The sequence below is a fragment of the Dothidotthia symphoricarpi genome (genome assembly GCF_010015815.1).
Source record: "Dothidotthia symphoricarpi CBS 119687 unplaced genomic scaffold P153scaffold_22, whole genome shotgun sequence".
In the NCBI taxonomy this organism is placed as follows: Eukaryota; Fungi; Ascomycota; class Dothideomycetes; order Pleosporales; family Dothidotthiaceae; genus Dothidotthia; species Dothidotthia symphoricarpi.
In genome coordinates this window covers 116,819-128,937 of record NW_022985029.1, presented here as the reverse complement: position 1 = coordinate 128,937, position 12,119 = coordinate 116,819, and the positions used below count along the sequence as shown (strand labels likewise).

At 51.3% G+C, this 12,119-nt stretch overlaps 3 protein-coding genes across 3 annotated transcripts; 2 read left to right on the top strand and 1 right to left on the bottom strand.

The window, feature by feature from the left end:
• Positions 1-1,612: 1,612 nt before the first annotated feature.
• Positions 1,613-2,584, bottom strand: P153DRAFT_301221 (glycoside hydrolase family 18 protein; the record flags this gene model as incomplete). The annotated part of the gene is made up of 1 exon (XM_033664371.1): positions 1,613-2,584. A coding segment is annotated over one exon (972 nt), but the record flags the coding sequence as incomplete, so codon positions are not given.
• A 4,333-nt stretch (positions 2,585-6,917) lies between these two features.
• Positions 6,918-7,407, top strand: P153DRAFT_370574 (uncharacterized protein). Its single transcript, XM_033669071.1, has 2 exons — positions 6,918-7,112; positions 7,164-7,407. Exons 1-2 carry the CDS (start codon positions 6,977-6,979, stop codon positions 7,280-7,282), a joined length of 255 nt encoding a protein of 84 aa, XP_033519040.1. The 5' UTR covers positions 6,918-6,976; the 3' UTR covers positions 7,283-7,407.
• Positions 7,408-8,438: 1,031 nt separating this feature from the next.
• P153DRAFT_390119 (uncharacterized protein) lies at positions 8,439-11,224 on the top strand (the record flags this gene model as incomplete). The annotated part of the gene is made up of 4 exons (XM_033670899.1): positions 8,439-8,792; positions 9,082-9,179; positions 9,233-10,003; positions 10,057-11,224. The coding sequence occupies 4 exons, from the start codon at positions 8,439-8,441 to the stop codon at positions 11,222-11,224; spliced, it is 2,391 nt and encodes a 796-aa protein (XP_033519039.1).
• Positions 11,225-12,119: the final 895 nt, after the last annotated feature.

Here is a 12,119-nt window from a genome sequence, read left to right as displayed (position 1 = left end):
TCCGTGCAACGAGGCCACTTTGGCTCACACCACGAATGGGTGCATTGAGCGGGTGGACTACTGACAGGCATACAACTGAATGCCGAGCACCAGTCGTACGTGCATTCTGCTGGTAATGTGATCTTTGGTTCGCCACAGCTCGGAGTGGGCTTCTGCCACCACGTGTAACACCATGGATAGTCTTTGCACTGTGGAGGCTCCTGCTCCGGAAGCGTTGGTAGGCCGCACAATGGCGCGCACCAGTCGAGAGCCATACATTCCAGGGGGCAAGGCGGGATGATAGGGCTTAGCGTAGTTGTCGCAGACGGTAACGAAAATGGCGTCGATGGAGCAGTCCAAGAGTCCGAAGTGCGCGAAGGTTCTGAGATCAGAGATTCCGGAGATGAACTGGGCTGCCCGATCCAAGACATGGGAGGGCTCTGATTCTCAGTCGAAGTCGAAGGTGCGGGGTTAGGAGTCACGAGAGTGGGAATACTGAAAGACAATACCTCAGATCCAGAAGTGCTAAATGACCATACGAAGGATTCTATCGGAGTGGGAGGTTGAAAGTTTGGCATGCTCAAGGACAGAGCCACAGAAGAAGACTGAGCTGCAGAGCTAGGCACTACACCTGTGATTGAATCAGACGCACTCGCGCCTGACGAAATCACGATCTCGCTGGATGCAGATGCGAAGGATGCCGTGTTGCTCTGAACAGACGATATTCCAATGGAATCGAACTGTGACGACTCTTGAATGCTCGACGTGACTGTAGATGATGCGGCCGAACTTGCTGAAAAGGACGTTACGCTTGTGATCGAATCGCCATTTGAGCTGGCTGCTGTCGTCTCCTGAGTGTTTGTCGCGACTGCAGATGAGCCAACAGAAGTAGCTGGGACATCTGATGATGCTACACTCGTGGAGGGAACACCACCTGAACTTGCAATGACAGTCGTCTCTTGGGAGTTGATTGATGAGACAAATGAAGCGACGGAAGTGCCTGGAGCAACAATCACCGTAGTAGAAGGCACTGCGGACGACTCTGGTGGTACCACAGTTGAGATTTCTGCGTTGGTCGAGGTGCTCACAAAGGTCTCCGCGTTGCTTGACGTCGCAGGAAATGGAGAGGCATCACTCGAGGCAACAGATGATATTACCGCCGACGAAACGGTCGCCGAGCTTCCCCAAGGAATGGTATTCACAGTCGAAGATGAGTCTGAGGAGGTAGTCGCCAAGGTCTCCGATGATTGAGCCGTGGTGGCGACAGGAGGCGCGATGGTCGATTCGGCGATCGATGTTCCAGGTGCATTTGGAGCAGTCCCGGAAGAAACTTGGATGGTCGAATCAGAAGGATTGTCGATGGCAGAGCTGCCCTGAGCAACGCTCGATGGTACAGACGACAACTGGGCGGAGGTCGGGGTCGAAGTCGCAACCGGGGGAGCTTCTGATAGCTCGATCGTGGATGTAGCGGATGGTGCGACAGGAGGGGCTGCTGGAGGTAAAGAGGCAGAGTTTGATGGTGCAGCTGAATTCCCAGGCATAGGCGCGCCGCCACTGGTGAGAAGTCAGTCAAATGCTCGAGAGGGATATATAGGTGGAAGCAGGCGGCGCTCAAGCGAAATTCAGAAATGACTTACCTTCCATCACATATAGCATAGTCGACGGCCCAGAGAGCCGTACCACCAAGGCAACGGTCGTTGGCCAATTCCAACTTCATGGCAAAGGTCTGCTGATCGTCGTAGTTAACCCATTGATCGTCCCAGGAAATTTCCTTCACACCTGCGCCACCGCTGATAACTTGAGGCTTCAAGCCCTTCTCGCCGATGATGCGATTGATCTCACAGGTAGAAAGTACACCAGCAAGATCGGTACACTTTCCGGCCTTGGATGGACCTGTGAATTGGCAACCGTAGTACATGCAGTTCTTGTCTGCGACTGTGTACCCGCGACCGTAGTTGGCAGTGCCGAGATTCACCTTCTGGGGGCTGACTTCGTTGAACCAGAGGAGTCGAAGAGCTTCGTCGATTTCTTTTAGATCAGTATGTGGCTTAATGATAGAACCCAAGCCGGGTACGTTTGCATCCCAGGCGCCGTGGAGATCGTAGGCCAAGACATTGAAGAAGTCAACCTGAGCTTCGAGGGCCTTTGGATCGAGGTTCTTGAGGTACAGATACTGGGCGGGGAGAACGACAGAAAGCCCCCAGCTGCTACCGAGAGCTTGTCGAAGCTCGACCAGGAGGTCGATGTGATTGCGCATGTCACTCGGGTTCCCGCCACGGGTCTCAGCGCCAGGCCACTCCCAGTCGATGTCGACACCGCGGAAGTTCCACTTGGCCAAGAACTGCTTGAGCGAGTCGATGAAAGCCTTGCGGTTCTCCTTGGAGCTTGCCAGCTCTGACCAAGTGTGATGAGTACGCTCAGAGGGATCACTGAACTCCCAGCCGCCGATACCAATGTATTTGTCGACATGGTCCGGAAGGGCGAGGAACTGCTTGTACACTTCTTCGTCGTCGGGATGCGTGGGTGAAACTGCGAACGTCGTCGGGTCGATGGAAGCAAAGGAAAGTATCAAATGAGTCAGGCCAGACGTGTCGATCTGGCTTGGGTAAACCTTGTCGCAGCTGCGTCGACGAGTGTTCCTATGAGACTGTCAGTTATGCTGCAGTTCTTCAACCGATGTGATGACTTACCAAGCCTCATAGTATGCGACGCGACGCGAAGCAGTTCCAGAATTCTTTCCACAGGTCGGGGACGGGATGTAGCCACACTTTCCAAAGTCCTTCTGACAAGGCGTCTTCTCGCCAGACTCGGTCTGGTCGCGACAGAAGAAGTCGGTCGTGCCGCAAAAGCCGTAGTACGAGCAGCAAACGTTCAATGGACACGTCTTCTTACCGTCGTCAGCGAACTCGCCACAAGTCGCCTTAGCACCGCAGTTCGAGACGCAGGACTTGGGAGGTTCGGGGTGACAATGCTCAGGTCGGTAACCGCACCAGCCGTCAGAGTTGCTGAGAGTATGGTCAGTGGGGACTCGAACCAAGAGAACGTGTGAGGAGATCTTACCAACATGAACCGTCATAACAGGGATTGCTGGCACTGCACTGGCTACTACCAGCAGCTTTGGAGGCCACACCAGTATTCACATCGTGCTCATCACGACCATCGGTCTGACCGCGAATGTAGTTTTCAGTAATCTCGAGGATAGGCAGGACGCCTTCCAGAACGTGATGAGGGGAACCAAAGAAGGTGACATTGACATCGGTACCAGGACCGTTGGAGCTGAAGACATGGCCGCCAGCGGCGACCAGCCCCAACAGAGCTAGAAGAAGAGAAAGCGACCGCATGCCGCCAAGCATGGAAAAGAAGAGGTGTCTCAAACGAATAACAGAGAGGTTGAAATCAATACCAATTGCCGTGTGCACGTCGGGTTGAGAGGCTGTGGTGGAGAAGGAAGTAGAGGAGGAGGTGAGCTGACGGTTTATATGAAGTGCGGGGCTTGAGCAATGAGTGCAAGCCAGAAGTGAAAGCAACAATTGAGAATGGTACTTGCACAGGTGAGGGAGCGCCTTGCACGATCTAACATGTGGGGCTTATCAACCGAGGGGAGAGAAGCGACGGCGAACCTTTCACTTTCACACAGCTCCATGGTTGGATGAGCATTGGACAAGACGTTGGTAGAGTGAAAAGTTATATACGAGCTGGCCTAGGAGCCGAAAGCTCTCAAGTTCTCTTGCAGCTCGAGACAATGACTGTGTAGAGGGAGCGAAAATATCTAGGCTCAGGTAACAGATCTGTAAAACTGAACTAAAAGTCGGATCACTGAGACGTCTTTGGGAGCGACCGTCGCGCATTCGGAATATGCCATCAACACAGCAAGCTTTGCTAGCGATATATCTTGAGCAATCAACGAGAAGATAGTCAACAGAGTCAAACTCGAAGGATGTATTGTAGTGAGAAGTAACACGTATGTAAGACATTGGAAATCGAAATCGAAATCGAGAGCATCATGATAAAGACAATTTCTCCGAGATATGCAGGAATTATTGTACTTGGAAAGAAACCATATACCGTTATTATGTATAATATGTCCATGGTCGTAGACAAGTTTGGACAAACAGTGACTACCTTACAAGATAACGAACATTAGAATTCGCGATGATTATAATCACTCTAAACAGGAGAAGAAAGCGTATGAAAGTGAGCAACAACATGGTTGAAACATGCTATATGTCCCTTCGATGCCCTCTGAACTGCGCCGCATAGTTATTGGAAATATTCGCGCCCTGAGTGGCCTTATTCGCACCATGCAAGGCAGTAAGAGGATATCGACATTCTAGACACTTCCTCCTGGCTGTCAATCCAGAAATTATCACCTCGGTAGACAGCCCTCATCCCTTTCTGCTCTTGATAATTCGCGTCGCGTCGATTTCGCGTATGTCCGGGACGCGTCTAGCGTGTTTCGGAAGATAGTGATCCGAGCGATACCTGCATCACACGTTTTCGTTTTCGTTTTCCAGACCGACGTCGAGGTAGCACAATGGTGACAGGTGTAGTGCCCGCCTCCCAACCTCATTGCACGGTCGCGCTAGCTAGAGGATTTTGACCACAAGTCATTGGAAACGAACACGCGTTCAACTTTTTCATACGCTCTCAGGCGCTGGTCTCCGAGTGGACGTCAGCACCGCAGGATCTGAGTGAATCACGCCAGGATCATGGCAGCAGTAAGCTCTGGTTATCGGATAGTCCGGCAAATGGGTCGGATGTCGGAGAGCTGGCTTACGAATAGCTGGGCATTGAGAGGTTGTACAATGTAAATGTAGACGCTGTGTTGCCTAAAGCGTGGGTGTGGGGATCCTGCATGAGCTATTGCTGGAACTAGCCCATGAGTCGTCCAAGCCGCCGGACTTTTGACCCCGGATGTGTTTGTGGCTTGTTGTGATGATGCCTAGGTAGGTAACGCTGGCAAGGTCGGTTCGATTAGCGTGACGAAGAACCGGGCTTCGGAACGGAGCTAGAGTATGATACGTGCACCTGGTGAAGAAGTAGTGTTTGAGAGGGATTTGTAAGGATTACGATTTCTCGCATTCGCTTTCCATGGTTGAGTTCAAGACCTTTGTACACGATATCTGCTCGAGTCACAGGACAAATAATGAATCAAATCTCGTCTGCTAGAATCTCGCCGGAGAACCTGCATAGAAGATGTCACCCATGTGGGTTCGTTGTACAACCATCGAAAAATGTTTCCCCGTTCTCTGCGTTGTGCCTAACTCGCTGTTCGGGACGTAAGCATTGACGTGCAAACGCTGTATGGACACTGCGCACATTGAAGTAATCTAATCGCGCTTTTAGTAGGCAGAATGTTCAAATTGAGACGATAATCACTAATTTCACTAAATGTGATGAAAACCAGCTGTATGTGGCGTGAGACGTTTGGTATTGCTGCGTGATTGTATTTGATGCTCGAGCAGCGGTTCTGTCAATTCCAAGACGAGTCTCAATTATCAAAAATGAAATGAGATTATCAAAGTTCAACAGCGAGCCATATATAGATTAGGTGTTGAAATGATAGATATCCAAGATTACTGCTGCACTTGTCTTTGACAACCCCGTATACCACTGGCCGTACTTGAGCATTGCTAGGAAGTTAAACAAAGGTTGTGGACATTTCCTACGTGAGCCATGTCTTGCCCTACGCTGGAATGAAGTTGTCTTGGCGCTTGACGTGTCTTCTTCTATGTGAATGCTTCTCCACTGCTTACGACGTCTAAAACGTCACGATCCTTGATTTTGCCACTCGCGTTCGCGACCTCCGCCCGCTAACCACATGCCGATCGTCACTGTGCTGCACACCAGCAAACGGCGGAGCGGAAATGGCCGACGAGACGCTATCTGTACCCTTCAACGGCAGCTCGTGGAAGGACAGATCAACAGGAACCACCCAGTTCAAGCACGGCCTCAACTCTGCCAAGACATAATTCGGGCCTTCTAGCCCATGACGTACGGAGCTTCTAGACCAAAGTTTGAAATTCCATCGGCTGTGTCCCCGAGAGCGGAAGCTACCGACCCGCCATGGGGCCAGGCCACGCCACCAGACACGCAGATCTCCAGACGTTGAGTTGCCCAAGGTATCCCAAGAGGATGGAAGATGCTACAGCATGGAATCAATACCTGCCAACATCCTGCAGATGCCGGCTTACATCCTCGTTGTTCCACATAAACTGCATCCTCTTGAGTCAGGGCTTAACCGGCTTAACCGACGGAGCACAGAACGCCGACCTAGGCATTGAAGGGTCGAAGTACACCAACACGCATACGGAAACATCACGCCATGTTTAACTTTGCCGCATCTGCATCCACGGGCAGATGGATATTACCCCTGCCCAAGAGCTCCACGCCCGGCACTTGACAGTGCGGCTTCTTCCCGTCACGTACCTGGGGTATGCTGAGACATTCGGCTAAACCTCAAGGGAGACCAGATCCTGAGATTCTACCAAGAACAGTATAGCGATCCAGGGTCGAATGACAACCTCTGCGTTCTAGACGACGACAGGGCCTACGAGAGCTTGTTTGTTTCGAAAAATATTCGGTCCGTTGAATTATTTGGCATACAGGTAGTCAAGCTAAGACTAAGCTGGGCGATTGGAGGTTTGGGTGGCAGAAGTCAGGCCATAACATCTAGTCTCGTGGGTGACTTCGGAACAAATACACTCAGGCAACGTGGGAGAACGTGATCTTGAGCACGCCACACCTTAGAACGAGCCAGATTGGAATCATCGTTACGGTCAAACCTTTCTTTGACCAATGAGAGATCCGACCGTTGGGGACGTCCGCATTCGCCACGAGAGCAGCGCACCCGATCTTCATGATCTTCCTTCCAGACTTTCGACATCCGGCTACGACTCGCCGCATGCCGAAAATCGTTGCTTAGGTTGCTCTGGTCACACCTATCACACACCTGGCTTACTGTGTATGCACATTCGGCAGACGCGCGAGATCCACTATGACGGGGCGGCATGTTCGCAAGCTCGGAGCCCACTTTACGCTTTGCTCACCGTCGTCTCATCTAGACCCGACCATTTCAGCCTCGTGCACGGTGCCGCAACACTCTAGCCGTGCGCTCGATAATCAGCGACGATGTCTGTTGCAGCTCGTTCCGAAAACTACGAAATTATCTAATTTCTTTGTAGGTAACGACAACTTCCACGCCATTGTCGCCGAGAAACGTTCCCTATGGTTGTTCGGGCGAATGACCGAGATCTACATCCACATCTCGGCGCCAACAAGCCGTTGCATCTATTCTGGTTAGGTTTCTCGCTTCGCACGCCGTCAGACGTTGAAGCTGTCTTTTCCACGGCACGCACGTTGTTGGGCACTAAGTACATTTGGGACAGCGACGTTGACAGTATGTGTACAATTGTAAATCAATTATGGGTCTCCAAACTCGACGCATAGCAGATTTAAGTTTTTCTTTGGGACCGGTTTGTTGAGTGCCTGATCAAGGTACACACCATCCCGTTCTCTAGCCGGCATGACTGCAAATTTTCAACCCCAGCTCTTCACGAAAGCTTTGACGTACAAGGTCATTGACGTCCTTTCCTATTTGAGCGACTACGGGAAGTGACACATGCTTCGGGAGTGGCATGCTCGCCAATCCTCTTGAACTAAATGCCAAATATCAAAAACTTGGGGTGCGGTGGAGTCTGTTCATGTACATTCCACGGCTCCCACGACGTGTTCCGGACCATTGCTCTTACTACAATTGGGATTTGAATTGAGTACTAACGCAGCGTAACTACTCGGATATTTACTGTACACGAGAACTGCGCGACCAGACAGCTGGCTGCCAGCATCACCTCCAGCGGCTCATCCCACCACCCATACCTCTTATACTTCCGTTCACCGACGAGACAGACCGCTGCAGTTCGCCACGGAGAAGCTGTACCCACGACTTGCTTGTTTGTTAGCGAGTGGGCCTTGCTTCTCGCAAGCTCACCCTTGCACACATCTGGCCATTTTTCCGATCCTTAGTTAGGTTTTCGACCAAGAGTTGCTCGAGCGTCGTCGAAGCGACACATGTCATTCAAATCTTGCACTTCAAGCCTTGATGCCTGAGTAGCCTGGCTTTGCCCTACCACATTCAACCATATGCGCGATTCTTCGACACGCACTCGGATGCTACGTTGATCGGCCTTTATCTTCCCTACCACTACTCTGCTTTACACCTTCGGAATCGAACCAAGCCGACGACATGTGTTGACTGACTCAAATCCATTGGCTCGTTTTCATCCGACCGATCCTACAAGTTGGTCAATCCTTCGAGTGACCCTGTAAAGCGTTGTTCTCGGTTGCTGCCGAGATAATTCGTTTTTCCCCACAGCAACAATCTTCGTCCAAACACCGCTCCGTATTGTAAGGGTCGTCAAGCTCAGACCTCACATCACCACCAGCCGGGTCGTATCGCTATGGCTATGCGCGCATCTCCGCCGGAATCGATAGGAGAGTCTCCGCAGGCTATTATATCGCCGTCTAATCCATTCACCATGGCACCGCCATCCGTTCGCACTACTACCCACACTGTTCCGACATTATCACAACTCGGCTCTAGGTCGCTAGGATACATGTCGAATTCACACAGTCATCCAAGGTCCCCAGATACTATGTCCGGAAACCTTTCCGACATCCAGAACTACGATGCTCCGAGTTTGATGATATCACCCACGCATATATCCTCCGCAAATCTGAATGCGCAAAAACGAGCGTATAGGCAAAGGAGGAAGGATCCTTCGTGCGATGCCTGCAGAGAGCGGAAAGTCAAAGTAAGTTGCAGCCCAGGACGACGTACTGCCTGAACAATACACCCTGGTCATGATCATCAAATGGTATTGCTTGGACTGGAGAATTGGCGTGTACAATATCAAGAGCTTCTCCTACGCGACTCGTTACAAATCCACTCTGACTGAGTCAAAGCTGATTTTACGACGTACTGCATAGCGTACGAGTTCTACTGGCTCACACACTCGGTCCTTGACATCATGAGTCCACCATCAGGGTGTCAGGATCTCATTCTACACGGTTACTTGATCACCCCGCTGACCAACACTACAGTGCGATGCCACTGAAACTTCGGCTTGCTCAGAATGTTCGAGTCGGAATCATAAGTGCCAGTTTACAAAAGAGACAAATCGTCGCATGTCTTCAATCAAGTATGTCAGATAAGGCCACCGAGGCAGTGTCCGCTCACTTACACTTCGCTCAGGCAAGTTCAGGATCTTCAGAGTCAGATTGCCGAGTTGACCCAAATCAACACCCATCTGCGAACAAAAGCTACGGTTGGGGAGCCAAACGCGGACAGAACAGAGATGAAGCGCCGTCGTTCAAGTGCACAGATTGGAACCTCCCTCGTCACAGAGCGTGCCTCCGCGCCGGTCCTCAGCAACTTCAGTTATGTTCGTGAAAACATCCGATCACACTCTCAAGGCATATTCGATACCCCACATCCGAAGAGCAGCTTGCCCATAGATCGAAGCTCGGGGCTGCCTGAAGTACCACTGCGGGTCGACTACGCGCACTTGTCGCGATCTTACCATGACTCCATTCATGAGTGGTACCCAGCAATACACTGGCCAACATTTCAGCGCGAAGTAGATGAGGTGTATGCAGCAAGGAGTTTCCAGGGCATGTCGCGGGAATGGGTCGGCCTGTTTTTCGCGGTACTTGCATGCGGAAGTTTACTGCCAGCGTCTGGACCGAGTGGCCCTGTGGTAGCCCGAGGCAAAGCCTTCTTTGACATCGCGATTCAGACAATGACACCCATGCCAGAAAACTTCGTATACACGCACGCGCAGTTGGCACTGCTATTGAGCATCTTCGCTACAGAAAGTAACATGAAATCGACTGGATCGATATGGCTCGCCTCAGCTGTTAGGATCGCTCAAGAGCTGAGCCTTAACTCTGAACACGAGTCTTGGCCCGCGGTCGAAGCAGAGTTACGTCGCAGGCTGTGGTGGGCCATATATGTGCGCGACAGGTAACATAACCTCACATGCTTGATGACGAACTGATTGATTGACCATTGTGCAGGCTGACATCTTTGGAATCCAATCGACCGATGTTGATCAACGAGGACGACTGCGAGACGATACTCCCATCCTCTATTGAAGATCGGTATATACAGTCTCAAAGTTTCTATCGGCCCCAAACAAGCTCGACGCCTGTGACCGGCACACTGGCCATTATCCAAATAACACGGCTCCATTCACGGTTATATCAGGCCCTTAAATCAAGCGTCATCGCCCAATCAGTCTTACAGGGCTTTGAAGGGCAGTTCCGTGACACGATGCTACTATTACCAGACACTTATCAGTTTAATTCCGGCGCCACGCTTGAGGCAGCGGCCTTGCCTCCTCTTTTCACTCTTCTTTCCGCCCGATTCCATCTATACAGACGCAACCTCTCGTCCACATGTCATCCATCGGAACGCGCCGAGGCGCTCAACCGATGCACCTTCATTGCTCAAGATACGGCGAAATACATTTCGAGAACACTCCACCATTCGCCAAAACCGGGAATGGAGAGGAGTTGGCAGGCAAGAGTGGCGCCTCTGGCGAGCAGCACGACATGCATGCATGTTTGGAGATGTATGCTCGTACTTTGCTTGCGCGGCGACTACGACGCAGTGCTCATGTGCCTACATTTTGCAGCTGCTATTGGAGACGCGCGAAAGATCAACGTCGCTTGCGGGAAGTACCTTGCGTTCTTTCTGGAACAACTACTAGATCGCGTTCAAAATGGTCACGGTAGTCCTCAACAGCTCGAGCGTGACGAGGAGATGCTAGTTTATGCCAGCGGAGACCTACAAGGTAGCCTCGAGCACTCATGGGTATGGGCTGGAACCAACTTATCTTCACCAGTGTCCGCACAACATCCACCACCAAATGGCTCACGAGCTCAGCGACCGGACGAGCCAATGCGCGATGCGTTACCTATGCGACCGTTTTCTGGATCACCACAGAACGGAACAAAAGAATGGGATGGTTGGGGAAGAGTAGAACAGCTGATTCGATATTTGATGGAAGAGCATCGCCCACACCACGCGCAGCCGCTGCCGTCGTATTATCCTCCACCGCATAACCCTGTCAAGCGTCTGCAGTTGGCGCCTGATGTTCGTCCATTGCCTTCGACGACGTTACCAAACTCGAGTCCAGCGCAGTCGAGCACGAGCCGGATCAGTATTGCGAATATAATATAAGAACGGAGAGGACTATTGGGTGCATTTACTAATTACAGCGTCTCTCATTGGCAGCAGCGGAACAGAGGATATCTGGTCAACGCCATTTCAAATCAAAACGGCCCACACGACATGCGGCGTCTACGTACATCTTTTTGCATCGCACATTAGCGCATTTTTTTGAGCTTCGTTTAACGGACGAAAGCTACGTTCACCATTGCATAGGTCATTTCGCATCTTCGTAGTAACAGCATCACCATATTGGAGTAAATTGTATATCATATTTGTGTCATTCTATGGATCATTCTGGATTGCCATCGGCAGCTTGCTTCCATTACGCCCTTGATGTTACATCTCCGCAGAAACACACCGTCACGTCCTCTTGTGGTCTGGGTGGCTATGCGCTAAACTTCAGCTTCATCGATTATGCATGTGTCAGATTTGAAGGAGTGGGAAAAAAGAGAACCCGCATGACAGTCTGAAACCATCTAGCTGGATATATCGCAATCTCTCGAAGACCCACTTGTCTCGCGATACAATATTGTTTTTTCCCTGAGCATCCTTGTGCAGTCCCTCTCAGGTCAATAATCGATCTATCCTCACCAAACTACAGGAACGGCCCGGGTAACCTCGAGATCGCCTCATTCGTCTCAGCTGTCAGCCCACTCATGTTTGACTTTGCGCCACAACGTTCCCACAATTACATCTCGCTTACAGCCTTGCATACCGGAGCGAATGATTGGGTCACTCGACACAGAGCTGATAGCCAAAGCACGCATGCATGGCGTTAACCCGTTCCTACACGTGTACCTGAGCTGCATCTCAGCTTGGTCTGGACCGTACAGTTATAGAACAAGAAGGGGGGCTGCGATAACGACGCTGCTCCCACGGAAGCTCGAGACCGGAGGCGTGATGA

What these genes read in the sequence shown, in the direction of transcription:
- P153DRAFT_370574 (XM_033669071.1), top strand. Translation starts at nt 6,977, where the DNA reads ATGACGGGGCGGCATGTTCGCAAGCTCGGAGCCCACTTTACGCTTTGC. An exon ending in GCTCGATAATCAGCGACGAT is followed by an intron (nt 7,113 to 7,163) that starts GTCTGTTGCAGC and finishes ATTTCTTTGTAG; the next exon opens with GTAACGACAACTTCCACGCC.